General features: G+C 38.9%; 1 protein-coding gene across 1 annotated transcript in view; it reads right to left on the minus strand.

Moving 5' to 3' along the window:
• Positions 1-772: 772 nt before the first annotated feature.
• Positions 773-21,980, minus strand: part of Ppargc1a (PPARG coactivator 1 alpha) — a 94,154-nt gene continuing 72,946 nt past the window's right edge. Inside the window, exons 7-12 of the mRNA XM_050149625.1 lie at positions 20,802-21,782; positions 20,170-20,274; positions 19,893-20,013; positions 9,782-9,903; positions 9,286-9,437; positions 773-4,687 (exon numbers count right to left, since the gene is read on the minus strand). Of these exons, the coding sequence (XP_050005582.1) occupies positions 4,584-4,687; positions 9,286-9,437; positions 9,782-9,903; positions 19,893-20,013; positions 20,170-20,274; positions 20,802-21,782 (1,585 nt within the window). The 3' untranslated portion in view covers positions 773-4,583. The remainder of the gene's footprint in view (positions 4,688-9,285; positions 9,438-9,781; positions 9,904-19,892; positions 20,014-20,169; positions 20,275-20,801; positions 21,783-21,980) is intronic.

Consider the following 21,980-nt stretch of genomic DNA (forward strand, 5'->3'; position numbering starts at 1 on the left):
TGAGTTTTACTATTTGTGTAGAATGGAAGTTGCACCACAGAGAGTGTGTTTCCTATGTTATTTGCAGGTTTTTTGGTGTATTTTAATGGTAGTTTAATCACATTTCAATATTCACAAACATTGTTTTCTCTGGATTTGGTAGGGTGAGTGGAAGAGGATGAATTCGCTTGTGAGTTTCCCAATGCTGGGTGTACTCTGCTCTTGAGTACAGAGGAACACACAATATATCAGCAGAGGCTGTAATAATAACAATGCCTTTAGAGTTAAGATCACGACTTGCTACCAGGCACAACAGACAGCCCGACAGCAGGACATACCTGCAGCGACCTGCCCATTCCTATACAACCTGGTAACATGAATAGGACAAGGCCTTTCTCCTGATGTAAGTCATCAGAAAGTATCTGACTCATCTATACTAGAATCAAGATCCCCACCAAATATTTACCTGATAACCCTCCAGGCAATAATTTAACCTTAAAAGTACATACTTTCCAGGGTTACTTGCACAAATAGAGCTAAGCCATTTCCAGGTCATTTTTTACCTGCTCAACCTTCATTATAGAAATCAACCACACCTCCCCTTTACACTTTGAAAAACACTAGGTAAAATACGAGAGGTGCCCGTGTCCTCGGAGCTAAAGCACATCCATTCGTATGGAAAAGCAGCGAGGAAGGGAGAGAGCCTGAGAGGAAATTGAAGAATAAGCAGCGATGTGTACTGATCTGAGAAACATGCCAACAATTGGGTTCCGATAAATAAGAAAAGCAGAAGTAGATTTGAAACATTCGTTTCCCTTTATTAGCTCAGTGAGGCTGATGTGTACTGCACATTAAAAAAAAAATCACAGGAATTTTCATACAATGAATAAAACCACAACAATACATGTAGAATTGGCAGGTGGAAAAGAGCCAGCAAGGGCTCAAACTAATCGCTCACTTTCCCTCTTCAGCATAGTTCAACCAACAGTGTTACACTTTCACCTACAAATCTTAAAGTAGCTCCATCAAATCAGCAGTTTTCACATTATTGAAAATGTCTGTCACATAGGTACAAATTTAGAATCATCACATTATATTACATGGCTATTCTAGGTCATCTATAGATCAGATCTTAGACTACAGTGATTGAAGTTCTCGGTACAGCCATCAAAAAAGGACACATGATCATTACCTACTGTTAGCTCACATCTAAAGGCATGAAAAGGTTTCCTTTTTTCAACTGACCCAAACACTTTACCCCAATAGTGCCAAGTTCCCTCTCTGCTGTTTTGAGTGTTGACAGCTCAACCGTTGTTCTCAGAGTCCTTTACAAAAACTGATTTTGTTGCACTGAAAGAATTATTCTGCTACATTTCTTTTCTTCTTCTTCTTTTTTTTTTTAAATAAAAACCCCGCATTTCTAAAGCACCAGTTCGGGTACCAAAATTGTAGATGTAGTACTTACCACAGCATGAAGGCAATGGCCCATGGTCATCTGAAAGTCTTATAGATCTATGCTGAAATTTGCCTCCCATGATGTTGGGGTGCATATGTTGTTGGAAAGATTCTCTCCCAAAGGAAGTGAAAAAAAGAAAGAAAGAAAGGAACACAGCTTACAGCTTACATTTTGATGGGCTACCCACAGTGTCTGCATAAGATACAAAAGCTTCACTAATTTTAGATGCAATCTGAAGTCCATGGAGGAAAACTATCTTCATGGTAACAAGATTTGTCAGGCCAGAGGGTGAGGGAGATCAATAAATCCTCAACATGAAATCTGTAGTGTTGTCTTTTGAGAAGTAAGAAAAGAAACCACGTATTTCAGTCATGTCCATGATCCAGGGCAAACAGAGAACGTATTTAAAGTTGGATCACAAAAATTGAAAGGCAAAATAGAGAACGCATCTGGTCCTTAAACACATAACAGGATTTACTAAATATTGATTTCTTAAAAATAATTTATTGCTCTTAATAGTCTTTTTTATTATTATTCTACAACAGAAGATACTCAAAATTCAGAAAGAAAGACTGTAAACTTTAGTTTGGCGTTCACAAAGAGTTAAAATACCTGCATTGAACCTACAGAACAAGAATTAGGCGGATTAAAGATGTGTTACTGTTGTCACGCAGAACCTGTGAACACAATTCTTTTATTTCATAGTTATTTATTGCTTTCTATCTACTTAAAAAGAGTAAGCCAAACACTTGAGCAAGCATCCGACAGAACAGACAGTGGATTCACTCAGAACACAATATGCTGGTGATAAATGAACGCAGCCCTCAAAATTAGCTGCATTGGCCTGGGGGTGAAACCCATTTTGTAAGATCGTGTTGGGTGAGAGAAAGGAAAAGAACGATTAAGTAAGTAGTAGGTCTATCACATCTTCCAGAAAAGTCACGTCAGCCAAACAGTAAACACATCTCAATTTGGAACTCAAAAACATACTCCAAACTTTAGTGACTTCCATGGCAGCAACTCCACACTCAGATGAAATCCTGATGCTCAGAATGGAGGTTTTTTTTTTTTAATTTCTGACATTTATTATTGTTATTATTATTAAATTTAGCAGAAGCAATGTCACCACGAACAACATCATGGTCACGTCAGAGGCCATGCTAGTGAGAGAAGGAACACTGCTTCTGCGAGAGCTGAGTTTCCAAATGAAGAACTTACACTCCCACCTGACAACCGCCATGCACCCTGGGTAGAAAGTCTCCACTGGCCGTATTATTTTCATCATCTCATAATTTATAATAAATAGGCTATCTGCAACTGATAAATATGTCTCTTTAGTAAACAAAGGAATGAAATATCAGTATTTATATAGGATGTATAACTGTAAAAAATACAGATTAAATACCATCATCATATTCTGCCAAGGGAAAGAGATACTGGCTTCAAAGATAGTCTTCAGACACACATTAATTATTGTAAAAATCATACTGTAATTATTACCTCAGCATTTTGTATCAAATTAAAATCACAAAAATTAAAACAAAACAGCATTTTAAAAAGATTTTTTTTGACCTCTAGTTTCAAAACTACTGTTGATAGAGAAAATAAAAACATTTCTTAATGGTTCCCCATTGAGAGACTTTACATAAAATCATGATATCGTCTAGAAAAATTTTAGATGAGAAAATTTCATTCCCCTAACAAATCCAGTGTATAAAACTTCAAAGAAAAACAAGCAACAAGAAAATGTGGAAAAATATCACAGAAGTGGTTAATACCTTTAGGGGCCTAGGATTTTTGTTGTTGTTGACAAGGTGCTTAGATCGAAGCTCCTACGAGGGGATGGATGTGCGTGAAGCGTCAATTTGTTGTAGTGCACTCAACGGACACACACACACACTGTCTTTTGTTTTGTTTTGTTTTGTTTTTTTTTACAATCAAATATATATAAGCAGTAAGTTTAGCTTCTAAATATGTTAGTGTACAATAATTGTTTCACCTCATAATTACATTTGAATATTCTTGATTAAGAAAAATTTAGCAGTTTTGAAAAGAAGGCTGCATTTACAGTGCATAGCTGTAACAAAAAAAGAACATAGTTGTAGAGTATGTACATAAAATAAAAATACTCCATTTAACATCTGTAAATACTTAACTACATCAGAGAATGTAGCAATTACACTATCTGAACACATCCAGAGAGTTCTACTCAACTCTCAGTAGTCATGTAACACCAGGTCTCCTCCTCAGAAGGAACCACCGAACACACTCCCCGCTTGACCAATGACAAGGCTTTGCAAAAATTTCCAGTGGAAGATCAACATTGTGGACATATACAGAGGTGTCAGGACAAAGGACGAACTACAGAAACTTCAAAATGTTAGGAAAGTTTAGCATCTGTTGCCTACAGTATCCTCTCCCACCCAGATTCCATGGCAAAAGGAAAGAAGGAGGAAGAGAGAGGGGGAAGAGAGAGAGACCGAGAAAGAGAGAGAGAGGATATTAGTTCTGTGGAACCTATAGTGTCTTCGGGATTGTCAGGAAATCGTTAGGTTAAGAGAGAGAGCTTGCTGCAGGTTGGTTTTGCACTTTCTGGAAAGACGGTACCGGAGGCTGACAACAGACATCAGTAGTGTCATTTTAGGGTGGTTTGTTAGTTTTCTTTCCTTTTAATTTATTTCTATTTATTTTCCTTTTGTGTAGAATACGAACATTTTGAAGTTCTAGGTTTTAAGTGTGTCTTCATGGATATGCTGCCATTCGAAGGGGTTTGCCCTTGTTCATTCTGGTCAGGTGCCCCCAAGTCCTCATGCGCACACATGTATGCCCCAAATAAGTACACACACACACACACACACACACACGCACACACTGTCACCAAGAGCCTCCAGGGAAAGCAAAGCTGACACCCGTGAATAAACGTGTGCTTACTGGATTATCATTCCATGTCTTGCCTCTTCAGCAGCTGTGTTCATGTAAACCGTTGTTGTTCTTGTTCTAATGGTTGTTGTCGTTTTGCTTTATTTTTTTGTACAGAGAGTGTAAAGTAGGAGAAATTCCTAAGTATGACTTGCAAGAGTCTTGGGAAAGGACACGCTGTCCCTTGAGGTATTGACCATCTCTCTGTCATCCTCAGCCAGGGAACATGTTACCTGCGCAAGCTTCTCTGAGCTTCCTTCAGTAAACTATCAAAATCCAGAGAGTCATACTTGCTCTTGGTGGAAGCAGGGTCAAAGTCATCTGAATTTGAATCTGGAAAAAAAAAAAAAAAAAAACCCAAACCAGGTTAGATGCACCCTTTGCTGGTGGCTTTCAATGCAATTCAAGATACCTGGTTCAACTGTAATGTAATGAATCAATGTACTTAAAAACGGTGCCTGAATTTCATTGAATATATAAATGTAAATAGAGAAGGGAGTAGTTGGCTTTCAAAATCAAAAGCCAATTGATTCTCTGTATACCGAAAAACTCAGAGAACACAGGAGTAGTAGATTTCAATGCTTCTTTAATATTTAATATCTTTATAGGTGACTACATTTCCCTTATCTTGGCATTTTAAATGACTTGCCAATGGTTCCCCAATAACTTAAATGGGAAGGTACAAGTAGAAGCTGGAAATAATTTTCCGATTTATGAATTTAACTTTATTGAGCATAAAATTTAATAGATTAGGATGGACAAAGATCATTCTAGACTCTCTTGGATTTTTCAACTTGTTCAAATCTGATTTTATGCAAAATCCCACACTATGTCAAACAACTCTTTTAAAACGCTTGTGTTTAGCAATGTATGTTAAAGTAAAATGCTGTTAAACACTTCCAGCCATTCTCTATTTATATCTACAGAAGAGGGTAGATAGTGCAGGCTGGTCTTATACGTGAGAAAGAATTTCTGGGAAATATAAACAAAACCTCCTGTGAATGAATTACACTATTGGGAAGTATTTATTTGAAGGGTAATAAAACCTTTCAGGGACACATTAACAATTCTACTAACCATATAAGCATTCCATATTTTTCCTAAGCTAAGTTACAACACAAAAATCCAAAGAACAGGAGTGCAAGAGTAGAGACTAAGGAAGTATAAATTGCAATATGAAGACACACTTAGCTGGGGCTGGGGTGGAGCTCTGGGGTTTTGTGTAAGACAAAACATTAGGCAACCACAGAGGGAAATTTGCATTCCTTTTTCATGGAGGGAATTTAGAGAAGTGTAGTTACCTAATGTTGGGTTACCCTAAGAATAATTAATCCATAATTTAATGTTCTGTATTTCTTTTGATAAATATTCAGAATGCTGGGAGACAATATTTCTCAAAAGTTTCTTCACTGTGGTGGACTTCAAGTAGACACCCACCTACACAAGCACACATCTTATCTCTCTTAATAGGCATCCAAAAGAGATGCTCCTATTGGATGAGGCAGCCCTATGTGAGACCGCAGGAGGAACTCCACCATGCCCTCTCATATTGAATAGAAGATATAATGAAAATGTGGAAATAAACTAAAAGCTACCTCATTATTTTCAAAAGAAATTGTTAGAAATAATGTTTTCATAATAATGGACGCAAAAAAAATCACATTTGTTTTTTTTAGCACCTGGAAAACTGTTGCTCCAGGTAGGTAGTCAAATTAATGTTGTTGAATGGATGTATTAATCTCAGACACCTCCATACTATTAAAACAATAGCTGAAAGTATTCATGTTGGGATCTGGAAATTATTTACCAATAAATGTCAATAAAAATGTAAAGATATATGTAAACATAATATAATAGTCTACTATTTGTGTAAAGAACTTATTATGAATGTATTATTTCATTTTTCATATATGCCTGAACATGATTTCCATGTGTTACTAATACTTAATCAAAACCACTATATTCTTAATACAAAGTCACCTGTCCTGATTCTGCCTTTCCTGATTAACAATTTTTGCTTTATATTTATTTACTTTATGTGCATAAGTATTTTTCCTGCAGGTATGTATGAGCACCATGTACATGCCTCGTCTGATAGAGGCCAATAGAGGGTCCCCTGAAACTGGAGTTATGGACGGTTGTGAGCCACCACATGGGTGCAGGTAATCAAGCCTACGCCCTCTGAAAGAGCAATATTTATTCTAGACTACTGATCCATACATCCAATCCTTCTTAATATTTCTTATCAAGGCATTTTGTTGGTAAGAGGCATTCCTTATATAACAGTAAATAGAACCAATAGATAGAAATTCCTAAATAGTAGAGCAAACTTCGAATCCTGGCTTAATCACAGTAGCCCTAATCAAGTCACATTAATTTTTCACTCTCCCTTATAAAACTAGCTATTAAATCGTAGCTGCAATCATTACATGCTCTTCTAATAGCAATGTAGTTATCGTTAGCCAGTTTCTGTGGTAGAGGAATAGGATGCACGTAATAGGTAACTTCATTTGGAAAAGCAAATAAAACAGGAAAAACTGCAAAGGAAGAATCTGTCTAAAATCATAGAACATTTTTCTGTCTCAGTCCAATTAATAAGTATCATGTCAGTTTTCTTTAATGTTAGCACGTGTATGAGTTTCCAATTCCTTTATGTATGCAGTACATTATTATATTCCTTTTATTTAGGTATCACATGACTTGAAACATTTAATCTAAATTCTTCGTGGAAACAAAGACAAGATATTGAAAATTTTCACTGATCTTTCGAGCTAGACCCTAATGTTAATACTTCCATTTAAAAACAATCCCAAATTTCTAACTTCTTATTGCTCTTACTTTTAATTGTAGCCTATTTATTTTATACAAGGCATTGTGATATCAGCTCCTCCACCAACATTTAATATTCCTCCATGCCAATATGAGTTATTTTATAAATAAACAATCGGAAGCTAAAGGAGCTGAAATGCTTATCCAAGATCAGCAGTGAACCAGCTCTCAAACGTAGGGTGACTTGATTTTAGTGCTGAGGCTCTCTTGGCTACCTCAGAAATGTGTTGAGAACAGCATCTTTATGGTCTTAACATGCTTTAGAGACTTCGACTATCCCATGCTACTGCAATTTGCATCAAATACGCTTTTCAAAAGCTAGGGAGTGAGCTTAGGAATGGTCAAGTTTCCATGGCTGCTGGCTAGGCAGGGAGATAACAAGCTGAGGAGCGTTCTCCTTAGAACTATTTCAGGGAGGCGCCAGTTCAATTTGGAAATACCATCCAATCCTCCCTCTCCCATGATGAATCGTGATCTAAAGACCCCTCTAGGTAGCTTGTTTTAAACTCTAGACGTTGGGAGAGAGTAGAAACACCCCCAGCCTTCATCACTGAAGAAAATAAGTCAAATCAACTCAAGGCTTCAATCTGTCTTGACTGTTTTTATCAGCCAGCATTTGAACAAATGACTTGCCAGGTTTTATATTTTCATCCCTAGGCCTCTATCTCTCTAGCAGTCAGCTGCCACTTCCCTGTTCCCCTCTATCTATTTAGCTTGTGAAGTGAATTATAGCATATTCCCCCTGAACAATGCTCGGCACCTATATCAATTACTCCAGAAAGACACAACTGTCCTGGAAGGGAAAAAGTAATTGGTGTTCGTTTTTGTCTTTATACAGCATCAGAGCAATAGTGAATGGATAGCTACTAATGTTGAAGAATAGATGTGCATGCTAATTTTAGGCTTGTTATAAATTAATTTAAAATAATCATGATAGTGCACATTTACCACTTTTCTCCATTTCTTCCTCAAAGAATTAAACAATGTATAACACACATATTAGATAAGGGATGGAAAGCAATGGGACAAAATTAATATTAGAAAGAACATTAATATGTCCAGTGTAGCATTATTTATAATATCAAAAATTAAAATGAATACAAATAGAGTTAGAATGAATTATCTAACCAAATGATACTACATGCCCAATGAAATAGTATGCAACCATTAAAATATGTGCCTGAATTATTTTTAGTTCCATGAATCACATTGGGAAATGAATATATGTATTATTGATGAAAAAGATAGAACGTGAGCTATATGTATAGGTATAAGCACACATGTGCACATACATAACATGATCTCAACTATGGGACAGGAAGAACTCTCAGACAAAATTCTGAAATCAGATGTTAATATCATCATCTATGGGTAATAAGCTGATCAAACTTTCACTTTTCGTCTGAAGAGTCTCCTCTGAAGAGGAGAAAGTAAATAGTGACGTGTATTGTTTAATGTATGGTGGACGTGGCAACAGCACAGACCTCTGACTGTGATTTTGCTCTCAAATGACAATTGTTTGCTGAGCTTCCCGTACAAGGTGTAGGATCCAGACATACTCTACGAGCTTGGTTTTTGTTTTATTTTATTCTCAAGAAATTAAGTCTGTGGTCATTTAGCTAATGGACTTCATCTTTCTCTTCTCAAGTATACTAAGAGTGTTTCCATGTGCTTGTGACATAGTGAGGAAGGAAAAACACAGCCCTTGCCCTACCCTGTGCTACAAAGCAATGCCAATGGTGGAGTTCATAGGAAAGGATTGAGAGTATGGATAAAGAATAAACACAGATAAGTGCAAAACTTGAATAAATGCATACAGAGATGCACACAACACATGCACACATAACACAATACCGCCAGCACACACAAACCCCACAAATGGCTTAGCATCTCTTCAGAGAGTACATCTGCCCTTCGGGGCTCAGACTTAACCACCTTGCTTCTGAAAGAGTCGTCTACAAAAACAAAAACCGTATTCATATACTCCCTTCAGGAAAGCCAGGTGGTAGCCTGATGTAAGGTGTCTGTGGAGCATGCTCACTTCCACCTGGAGCTCCATATTATCGATTCACCCTTGCATGTACAATAGTTATATACCGTACCTAGGTCTGCATAGTTAGACTTGAAAAATTGCTTCCGTCCACAAAAGTACAGCTCAAAGTCAGTTTCATTCGACCTGCGTAAAGTGTATCCATTCTCCAGGGCAGCGAAAGCATCACAGGTGTAACGGTAGGTGATGAAGCCATAGCTGTCTCTGCAATGGGCAGGGAAGAGGCGTTCAGAGCTGATTATGCAGCATTGGCACAGAGGACTGCAACCCCTTCTACTTTGGGAGACATCCCTGGTGCCAGCATCTCTGCCACCACATCCATTTATCAGTGTGATTGTCCTGTCAGGCAGCAAAATACTTATTCTGAGACAGGAAATCTCAACTAGAAAGATTAATAAATAGGGATGAAAGAAAATAAATAAGGTTCTGAACTCAACATGTCATCTGTCAAAACACTTACATTGGCAACTCCCATCCCAGTAATCTTAGGGCCATAATTTTTAACATACGTCAGCTTCTAAACAAGAAATAATTTTGAAGATTCTCACCCATCATCCCGCAGATTTACTGTGCATTCCTCAATTTCACCAAAAACTTCAAAGCGGTCTCTCAGTTCTGTCCGCGTCGTGTCAGGTCTGATTTTACCAACGTAAATCACACGGCGTTCTTCCTAAAAGCAAAGGAGAAGGAGAGGATTTTTCTAGCTCTGGAGACAAAATGCAGTTGTGCCACCAGAAGCATCCATGAACATAAAATCATGAATAAGAACTCGGAGAGCAGTCTCACTAGAGCAAAGCAGATATCAGATCTAAGGAAAACTACCACATAGGAACCAAGTTTGACTTTCCATGCCTTACATTCAAGCTCTTCGGTCACACTACACTTTCTTCTCCACTGAGCTTCTCTTTCCCACTTCTGTCTCACCCTTGTCTTTCTTCCCGAGAACTTCATATACCAGAGAAGACATTTATTCAATGAGATTTTTTGAAATCACTGAGAAGATATCCAGCATATATGAAATATGTGAGCACTTATTACTTGGTTATTAATCTTCAGAATTGGTATAATAGCCTGGCTTATAAAACTATTTAAGTTCCCATCAACTTAGAATTCTAATCTGAAAATGTACAAATCTTGACATTCTCAAAGGGTGGTTCTTAATCTCTAATACTCCACAAAATCTTCCTGAAGGAACACGATCCAAATGCAATTGTTGTGGTTTATCCAGAAGGTAGACAAAAGAAACAAATGGGAGATAAGGCCTCAATGATCTCCATTTATAGCAAGGATACACAGCATTTCTAAAGCATGTGTTTGGAAGAGAATCATTTGAGTTACAGTCTTGAAATGTAGGCCATTTTTAGCCATGAGTCTCTGAAGAGTAAGGGCCGAATGAAAAAGGATATAAGTTTTACTTCACCAATAGATTCAGCCCTATTTTAAGAACAGACTAGAGGGGTGTAGCCTCATTTCTACAAGTGCAGTCAATATGATCATAATGTAAAAGCCATTAGAAATTTATAACCTACAAATCACAGGAAGCCCATACCATTGCCTGAAGATAAGATTCCTTTTATATAAATGTGGGCTTCATGCTTAGTGAAACCCTCTTGAATATTTCATTCTAGGGTAGGAACCAAATAGAATAATGCCTCAAAACTGAGGAAAGTTTTAAAGACTATTTGGAGCAAATATAGAGACTGTCCTTACCAACTAGTCATGTGCCTACCAGGGACAAGCAAAACAAAGTGAACTTGAGGTTGCAGAAATTTAAGTAGGATCAAAGCCAAGAGGCTGGGAAACATGGGGGTAGCATACAAATTCAGGCGTCCAAGAGTGTTTCTCCGGTTATACCAAGTGCCTTATTCTTAGACGCTATAAAACTCACAGCAGGCTTAAGACAAAGAGAAGTCCACCAACGTTTATTGGCAGCTTTTCCTTTTCCATAAGTATTAGCAACTGAGCTGCCACAGGGTGAGCGCTTACTAGCACCTGCAAAGTACATCTGAGCAACCTACGTGTTTGGTGGCTTCGTCGATGGTCTGGTCATTTACGACGACTCACATTTATTATAAACAACACTACTGAATACCTTCATCAAGGAAGGAAGCTCCTCTGAGCATCAGATAACCAAGTACTGATGGAGGAAGGTCATTGGTTAAAAAATAAAGAAACTGCTTTGGCCCATTTTATTGGTTAGAAAATTAGGTAGGCGGAGAAGACAGAACAGAATGCTGGGAGAAAGAAGCCGAGTCAGTGAGTCACCATAGTTCTCCTACTCCAGACAGACGCAGGTTAAGATCCTCCCTGGTAAGCCACCTCGTGGGCTACATAGAATATTAGAAATGGGTTAGAACAGTGTGTAAGAGCTAGCCAATAAGAGGCTGAACTAATGGGTCAGGCAGTGTTTAAAAGAATACAGTTTCCATGTAATTATTTCGGGGCATAAGCTAGCCATGTGGGCGGCCGGGGACGCAGCCTCGCCGCTCCTATTACAACAAATTACTTACTGGACTTCTACTAGACCTCTTAAACTGGAACAACCTTGCCAAAGTACACTGCCTAACTACACACCAGGAGGCCAAGAGGGCACTGGATCCTCCAGATATAGAATTACAAGAGGCACCACCCATGTGGGTGCTGCAGATTGAACCCAGGTCCTATTGAGCTTTATCGCTTGAATCTCACTTTAATTTGTCTTCCTTATTCCCTCTCTCTCAGGCTAAACTTCCAGCTTTTCTTTATGGACAACTTCAATCCCCATGTCTGTTTGCTCACTCTAATTTCTACTTTTATCACAAATAGAATAATTTTCAATAAGTCAAGAGGATTCAGTCATGTCATGTGTCATTTAAATTAGATGCAATCATGGTCTCTAATACTTCTGATAATGCATCTAATTTATTAAGAAGACCTAATAGGTGGGTTTTGCAGAATTTAAGCTTTTCTGCGTGGTCTTTCTCCTATAGCTCATGTTTTCCTTCACTCTAGGTTTTATGCTGAACTTCTAGAGGCCCCTAGTTACTCTGTGTTCCTTCCATCTCTGAGACTTTGCACAAGGTGCTCCACTATAATTTGGAATACATTTCCTAAATTGTATCCCAAGCCCCTCACATTTACTGTCCAGACTTACATTAAGATCCATGTCTGTGTCATTTGAGAATTCAGATGAAATGCTATTAGCCAGTTTTAAGAAATCTGTGTTTCTTTCTATTTTTGCTTATGTACAATTAAATCATTATAGTTTATTCATTGTTCAATGCCTCTCTCCCTTGTATAATGAAGAATTCATGAAATTAGAGTCTATATCTGTTCTTTGCCCCAATTTATGTTAAGTATGAAAGAGAATCTCAGTAAATATTTGATATAGGATTTTAAAATCAATTCTTAATTTTTTTATGTGTAGGACTATTTTGCCTGAATATATATACATATATATGTATGTATGTATATATGTGTGTGTGTACCACATGTGTGCCTGGTAACCCATAGAGTTCAGGAGAAAGCAGTGAATTCCCTGGAACTAGAGAACTAGAGTTATAATAATGGTTGTGAATTAAACCAAATCTACATCCTCTTCAAGAGCAAAAAGTACTCTTCGAAGTTAAGTATTTGCTACAGTCTTCAATTAATACTTTTTAATACTAACCCATGCCTGGGAGACCACTAGTCTCTGAAATATTCCAACATAGAGGGGATATTATTTGAATATGGTCCTCTATTTTAAAAAAAAATCTCTGTTTAGGCAACTCAACTGAATGAGTTACCAAAAGTAATTTACAGATTGAAGGGCGAGAAGTATAGAATAGATGCAAGTTAGCAGGCTCATTTTCAAAAGAACTCTAGCATTCAGAGGGGAGACTCCACTCAAACAGCTGGAACGGAATTCCTCTGCCCATGCTATCAAGCCTCCTAACTGACTGATGAAGTAAAGCAAGCAGATTCAAAAGTCACTTGCGTGTATATTGTATGTTGCAACTGAAGGCTGAAATTGTTTTTCCAGAACATGCAACATGGTTGGGTAGTCAGTAGATAGAAATGGCTGGTGAGGCCCGAGCCAGAGCTGTTCTTTACACACGTTATCCAGGGAATCATAACACCACATTCCATTCTATTTACGCACCCAGTTTCAGCCCAACAGCCAAATGTGATGGGACTGTTATCTAAACTTAAACTTCCTGGCGCCTGCTTGCATGGTGTTATGGATTTTTTTTTTTTTTAATGAGCCTTTTAGGGAAGTTACTACTGTGTAAAGAAAGGAGAGGGAACTGCAGAAGAGAAAGAAAGAAATTGAGCCATAGCACAGAAATTGCTCCGCTACCATTATGGGAATACACACAGCCTATGTATTCAAGGAAATGTGAAGTTAAAGCGAAAATCGACCATATGTGCAGACATATTGGGACAGTTTCTGAATTGCGGCTTTATACAAGGCTGTATGCAACAATGATCTTCACTAAAAGAGATAACCCAGAGGACCTTTTGTAGGACTGAAAGATTCTGTAGTGAAAGGAGAAACAGCTCTATAGAGTTGCTCTCCCATCACTCAAATTACCTTTTAATCTGCCAGTTCTTTTTATGAAACACAAGGATGGACCATGTATGCCCTGCTACCTTGTAAAGAGCAAGGAGACTGAGGCCATGCCGGCATGCTCTAAAAAGCACTGAAGCCCTTTGTTTTCAACATGCTAAACATGAAAATAAAAGGAAGACACCTTAAGGTCTAGATGGCAAAGACAAAAATCTTTCATGATTGGCCAAGATTTCTGGCAAAGAGTCGCCCTTTTAACATGTTGCAGCTGAATTAGATGGATGAATAGAGTTCATATCTTAAAAAAAAATAACATTTACATCCAATTTTTCAAGACATTCATTTCCAAACAGGAGATGAAAGGAAAAGAAATCAAAATGTTTAATAACGTTGCTAACTTCTTAGGGGCTTGAAGGAACTCAGAACCTTTGGAAAAAGCTGGTTGAAAAATTATTTTCAGACCAGTTTTCACTATTGAGGAGCATGGAGCATTCATCAAATAACTTTTAGCTTCAATTTTCACAAAGGCTAGTTTGCTGATGGGGTGGATAATAAAACTGAAGATTTATGTCGCATTAACCGCTGCAGTAAATCCTCGTTACACTAAAACACGGGAGATAAATAAAGAAAAAAGTGGGACGGAATTAACTGACTTTACATTACTAAAATCTTTATCAAGAAGAGAAAAGGATTTGCTGGTTAGCCGGGGAAATGAAGCAACATTGTTCCTCATGGAATGATAAGTGACTCTTAGTAAGAGGGATTTGATGGAGGGGAGACAGGAAGCAGTAAAAGCTGACTTTTACTGTTCACTGTACAAGCAATGTGTTAGATGCTTTCGAATGGATTCCCTAAGTGAAATGCTCTACACTTCTAGGCACCAGTGTGTCTAGTATAGATTTGACTTTGGTCCCCGGTAATTTTATTCTACATTTTTTTTATTTCAGAGCAGCATTTAAAAAAGGTTAATTCTTCTCTCTTTGCAAAGAGAACTCCATTTTAACCTTCAGAACAAAAGATTTTTGTTTTCAATTCCAGAGTACTTGCAAGATGACTTGGCAAAAATGAAAATGTTCAAGGTATTTCACAGGGACTAGCTCAGGGGGTAGAGCCCATGGTCAGCATACAAAGTCCCCGTTTCACACACACACACACACACACACACACACACACACACACACACACACCTATGAATATTATGCATGAGTGAACATTCTAGTTAAATAAACTTTTTAAAAAAATGGTAGCAGAGTTGACAGCCAAGCTAGATATAAAGCTGGCCAGAAAGAAGGATCAACTGAAAAAGGACTGAAAAAAAATCTGTTGTCCTTGCTCTTAATATTGAGTACACTTATGTAGTGGAGAAACCATTCACTGAAAGTCTCTTAATAAAGAGTATCTTCAGGAAAGAAACAAAATGATAGCATTCAGATTTCCGATATGACCTATAGGCAGATACTATATGGAACCTCCCAGGCCAGCAGTTAAGGCTACCTGCAACCAATCCAGAAGCAAACAGTCAAATAAAAGCTGAGATGAAACTAAATCTGTAGACCAATAATGATGTTCTTTAAGAGCTTTATTTGAATATAATCAGAAAACAAAAATTGTACATATTTATTGTAAATACTTTTATGAATTTGGAAATAAATTTGTACCTGCCAAACCTTGACTATAGTAAAGGTATTAATATTCTTATGTTACTGTGGCACCTTTCTCTCTCTCTCTCTCTCTCTCTCTCTCTCTCTCTCTCTCTCTCTATGTGTGTGTGTGTGTGTGTGTGTGAGTGTGTGTGTGTGTGTGTGTGTGTATTGTTGACAGGTGTACATTTGATATGAGATCTATCATTTAAACATTGTCAAAGTGCACACTATAGAGGTGTAAGCAAACCTCTAGCATTTCCTTTTGTTATAAAACTGACATTTCCAAATACTGAACTTAAAGTCACGATATAAGACATATTTCCCTTTACTGACAATTCCTCAAAAAGAGGCTAAATACTCAAGAACCATGGAAAAAAGGTTTATCCATGAAACTGGATTCTTTTCTCGAAGAAGAATAACTGATGTTTCAACATTTAGAGAGAGACATTTATAATCAACAGTAGTAATATATTGGTTGTGACTCCTGGGCTTTAAAGTGACCAATAGAGGAGAACTATGTGAGAGCCTAGCCATTTTCCAGCATCTGGATTTGGTTTTAAGCACTGAGCCACATCATAATGTCTAGATTTGTTCTTTGAATTAACATCCCATAATGATGCTTTCCGGCAGAAACTGTACAGATTGCAAATGGAGTTGGACTTGGATTTCAGCAAGAAATTAAAACAGTGACAGTTCAGACACTAAGTACTAAACTCTGGCATTCATAGCTCTGGTTTAATCTGAATTATTTTAAGCTTAGGGGACAGAGAAAGGCAGAGAGTCAATTGGCTTTTGAGAGTGAGTTTGAATGGAAGTCATGTGAAAGCAGACCCTGACATGATGATGCTCTCCGGTCATCACGGAGAATTCTGTATTTGCAGCTTCCAATTGTTACTGCTAGCATTATGAAGGCTTGCCAAACCTGAGCTCCATGAAGAAGCTTTCAGAACTCCAATTCATGACAAGTTTGCAGATCTCCTTGAAAACTCAACGTAGATATGAAGAAACTCATGAGACAAAACTGAACACTTATTCTGCAAAATATCTATGAGCACTTTTTAATGCTTTTCAAGTTTTCTTTTGGAACTTCAGAATTGCTGGTCCCTAAGTACATGATTGCCCTGCTTAACAGTTAATGCAGCGTAGCATCCAAGACATTACAAATTCAAGTGGCTATTCATTTCATTACTTTAAGGGTATCTCAAAAATTGAATGGAAGCCGTCACCTATTTAGCTAACGTGGGTGGCCTATCTTGGCTTCCACAGCTGCTTCCTGAATGGAATTCAAAGCAAATGAGTAAAAAAAAAAAAAAAATCATTGTAGGCATGCTATGCTCAAGTCCACAAAAGTAGACCTTTCCAATGTTTTCTCAAGGCTGGCCTGTACGATGGGAAGAAGAAAACCACTTAAGAAAATTTTTCTGTGGGTAAAGTCATTATATTGTGCCATGAAGCTCAACACCTTTAGTGTGAGTTTCAAGACTCCAAACTCTGCCTGCCACTGTGATGTATTGCCTTATTTCTGATCTATCCTCCCTCAGTATTAACAGTTAAATCATTAGGGGTTCCCAGTATAATGAACTAGAGATGAATTGTAGGCACAGTCTCTACCTTGAATATCAATGTTCAATCAGAGCATATTACACTGTAAGTAATTGAAAATGTTCTAAAAACCACATTAAGTAATATAAAAAGAAAGAGATAATATTGCTAACAATGCTTACTATTTAGTTCAGAATCCTGGAAACAGCATATGACTCATGAGAGATAGAAAAACACTTAGAACTTTCCCATCCTTCTTTGTACCAAGTCTTTAAAATCCATTCACATGGTCTGTCTTAATTCTGCCTAAGAGAACTAACCATGTGATTAACTTCGGCTACCATATTGAACATTTTAGTTGCTAAAACTGACAGCCGGGGAACCTGCCTGAGACTGAACTAGGCCTTCTGAATGTGGGTGACAGTTGTGTGGCTTGGGAAGTTTGTGGGTTCATAAACAATAGAACCAGGATTTTCCCCTAGTACATGAACTGACTCTTTGGAGCCCATTCCCTAGGAAGGGATACCTTGTTCAGTCTAGATACGGAAGGGAGGGCCTTGTTTGTTGATTCCCAATGGGAGGCTTCACCCTCTCTGATGAGTGGATGGGGGTGGCAGATGGGGTGGGGAGAAGGTGGGGGAAGCAAAAGGACAGGAGAAGGAACTGGCATTGGTATATAAAATGAGATCATTTCAAAAAAGACTGCCCTCCCTACCTTCAGAATTTTGAACCATTTCACCTTCCCCATGCTTGCTCTTCCATACCCACATGTTCAGATGACCACTTTTGACCATGTACCTTAGATGAACTCTCTATCAAGCCATTAATCACAGTGTATTTTATGCTTGAATGTCTTTATCTGTCAGCTGACTTCTAACTCTTTGGATCAGGTGCTGAACCTTACCTAAATGCATATCTCAAGCACCTGGCAATTACTTATCACAAGATTCTGAGACTTCGTGTGTGGTCAACAGAAAAAGCGGGTACCTTTGCAAGTGGGAATTTATTCATCAGAAAGTCTCCAATATGTATGAAGTGCTTACTACTTGGAGATCACAGTGCTAGTAAACAGTTTCTGATCCCTGGGGTTTCTTTCTCAGATTTAAATAAATACCAGTGCCAAACGTCTCACCAGTGTCCAGTTTATACATAATGATGCTTTTATATAGCCAAGGTGGCATTTGAATTACTCCAACTCCCCTCTCAAAGGACTTGAAAACTGATAAGAACTGTCTTGGGCAAAGAATTAAGTTAACATTTGAGAGGCAAAGGAAGGAAAGGGCGAGTTTAAGAATGCTTTTGTCTCATAAGTCAGGACTAATAGCAAACTAGTAGGTGTTTTCAGAGAAAGCTAAACCAGAAAAAAAAAAAGGCTTGACTCCCTCCCCCTCTTTATTCTAATTAGGTATCTAGACCTAAATTATTTTGGTAGGCATAAAATAAATACGTGTCATTTATCTACATATTTTTGATTAAAATATTCATCTGGCTTTGATTAGAATTGCACTGTATTTTGCCCAAATGAGCAAATAATACCCTATATTTAAGGAAAATCAAGAACTTTATACGATATGAATTTATAAGCAGCAAATGCAGTGAGCCAGCAAACACTATGTGACTGCATGTTCTCTCAACATGGCTCACTTTCGTAATTAGTGACTGTAGCATGTTCTGTGGAAAGGCTTTGTAAACTACAGAGCACTCTACAATGTGAATTAGGATAATTATTGGATAGGTCATTAATTAAATACGGCGATATTAGAAAAGTGGAAATTTCCGTTTTCATTAGTCTTCCCAAGTGTGAACTAATGACATTCTGGCAAATCTTAATATCACAGCTTACTTGAAAATTGAGAACAAAAATGAGGTAAAGTGTTAGAATTCGCAGGATGCCTTTGATTCAGCCGTTGGTAGATGCATAGTTAGATGGTACCAAACATCCAATCTAACAATTCAATTATTTCTCACTTCTGGTTCTTTCAATTCCCAAGATAAACAACCTCTCATTTAACCTTTCTACTCCAGCTCGCGACAGCTAAGACTTGGTTTGACACCATCAGGGATATGTTTGATACCGTGAGTTTTATTGTTCTCTCATTGTTTGCTTGATATTACTGGGTTTTCTTGGAGGTGCCAGAGGAGCCCAGCATTAATAGCTAGGGTTGATTTCTCTGAGGCTTGCTTAGCTTATATGCAAGCTATGTCAGATGCTGCCTTGCACTGCAGTGACTTGGAGCAGCTAGCAGAGACGGGCAGCAGGTGCAATGAACCAAAACAGTGCCATATCTCATCAATTAGCCACAGCTCCCAGGAGCACTGTGTTGGGAAAGACCTCAAGGCTCTGCAGGACCTCAGAGGAACAGAGTTCCGTGATTGATTAAGAGTGTCTGCCATGGGCATGTACTGGATTCTGACCACCTGAGTGCCACCTTATTAACACCTAGTGAAGGACAGTACTATATTTCAGAGAACAAACAGGTTCATCATAGCTTGCAGGTTTACTGACCACATATCAGGTGACTATATTAACACTCTGTCCCCACCCCCAGTCAGATGATGTCCTGTCCAGAGGTAAGAAACACTGACTTTCTTAGCCAGACTTCCAATATGACTTTAAACAGAATCTAGAATCTCCTCGCACCCCACTCAAAGAGTAACAGGAAGCAGCTAAAAAGATACACATTTTTCATGTCCTGTCAGACCGAAGGATCCTCCCGTTTCTTCATTTTTCAAAACAAACCTTGAGAAAGCTACTGAATGTCACAATCCAACTATCATGAGAAGTATACTGACACCATTTTTTTCAAATAAGAGCGCCTTAAGATATTTTAAAGTCAAAAATAATGTTAACAGAGCATTAACTTTCTGTTGCTGTTTAATCTACCAAAAAAAAAAAGTCTCAGAGGAAAAGGAAAGAAAAGAAATTAGCCCCACGCTGCTTACAATTGCTTTCTGCTTCTGCCTCTCCCTCTGCTTGGCCCTTTCAGATTCCCGCTTCTCATACTCTCTGCGGTATTCATCCCTCTTCAGCCTCTCATGCTGATAGGCTTCATAGCTGTCGTACCTGGGAAACACAACTTCATCATTAGGCCGACCACCGCTGTTTGTATGCAAAAGCACATTGTCATTTGGGGGAGGAACAGGGAGAGTTTGGGGGTCATGTCTTGCCATCCAAAGGAGGGGATAAAGGGAGCTGAAGGAAGAGGACAGGCCTTATTACCTGGGCCTACGGCTGTAGGGTGACCTTGAGCGTGATCTCACGTACAAGGGAGAATTGCGGTGTGTGCGGTGTCTGTAGTGACTCGATTCATAGTAGTAGCAGGATCTGGGAGAGAGGAGAAAACCAAAAGGACGTTTGCAACTGGCTCTTAGCCCAATGTACCGGGACCACTAAACATCATTGGAAGCTCAGGGCTGTATCAATTGCCTTCTCCTTACTAGCAAGATCTTCCAGTGACAGCTTGCCATCAGCTAGCCAGACCAGAGACCAAAGAAGTGACCAGTTCCTTCTCCGTGTCTCTTACTGATGTTACCATGGCTCATGGAATGGGTATTCTGTCAGATTTATCCTATAGGGATCTCAACTCTCCAGACACAGGGATCCTTTTCAAGAAATGGAAAAAGTTACACAAGCAAGTTTCTTACGAATGTCTCTCTGTGTTGATTGGCCGAGGTAGAGAGCTCAGAGCTGGGTGTGTGAGAGAACATGAAGAAGTGGGTCTGGGGGTGTATGTGCCTCGGTTAATTGATGGGTGGCTCCAGATGGGGGGGGGCTCAGTAACCCCGAGGTTGGAAATTTTCTCTGACTTCTGAGGAAACACTTTAGCATTGGGTGGATTTTGACAACCTTACCTTGAAGAGGATCTACTGCCTGGGGACCGTGACCTTGACCTGGAATATGGTGATCGGGAACACGACCTGTGTCGAGAAAAGGATCTTGAACGAGAGCGCATCCTTTGGGGTCTTTGAGAAAGTAAGCATTTGGGTGGTGACACAGAATCTCGACACGGAGAGTTAAAAGAAGAGCAAGAAGGCGACACATCAAACAATGAGAAGGCCTGCGTGCCATCCCAAGGGTAGCTCAGTTTATCACTTTCATCTTCACTGTCATCAAAGAGGCCATCCATGGCTAGTCCTGAATTTATAAACACAGGTAGTTTGGAGAATTGTTCATTACTGAAGTCGCCATCCCTTAGTTCACTGGTCTTGTCTGTTTCGTCATCAAAAACAGCTTGACAGGGATGACCGAAGTGCTTGTTCAGCTCAGCTCGGATTTCCTGGTCTTGGAGCTGTTTTCTGGTGCTGCAAGGAGAGACTTGCTTGCTGGCCTCCGAAGTCTCTCTCATGTAGCATTGGCCTGAATCTGTGGAAGAGCAGATGTGCCCCTGCCAGTCACAGGAGGCATCTTTGTAGTCTAGTTGTCTAGAGTCTTGAAGCTCCTGTGATATGTTAATGAGTATATCCGTTTTGGAATTGACTGATTGACAGTAGTCATGGTCACCAAACAGCCGTAGGCTGGGCCGTTTAGTCTTCCTTTCCTCGGGTCCCCGGCTGAGCACTGAGGACTTGCTGAGTTGTGCATACAACTCAGATTGCTCCGGCCCTTTCTTGGTGGAGTGGCTGCCTTGGGTACCAGAACACTCACTGTACCGGGCCCTCTTGGATGGTGGTGGCACCACGGTCTTACAAGAGGGCTTCAGCTTTGGAGAAGCCTTAAAAGGGTTTTCTTGGTTGGCTTTATGAGGAGGGGTTGTGGGTGGAGTTAGGCCTGCGACAAAAGAGAAACAAAAAGAAATGTGGGGAAAGAAAGAGAGAAAAGAAACAGAAGATGGTCTTCAAGGATAAACACATTTCCTAAATTTTTTTCTTGGATTTCATTTCAGACTATGGTGAAAACTGAGTGAAGAAAGAGGAAACTAAACTCATGACAAGTCCTGAAAACTGGACTCTACTCCTAAGTCCCTCCCTGTCAACCAGCAAAGGGCAGATGGGTAACGCCAGTCAGCAGCAAGGGCTGTGATATTTTGTTAT

This window comes from Alexandromys fortis, unplaced genomic scaffold (assembly GCF_014885135.2).
Source record: "Alexandromys fortis isolate MF-2015 unplaced genomic scaffold, M_Fortis_MF-2015_v1.1 scaffold_0, whole genome shotgun sequence".
Taxonomy (NCBI): Eukaryota; Metazoa; Chordata; class Mammalia; order Rodentia; family Cricetidae; genus Alexandromys; species Alexandromys fortis.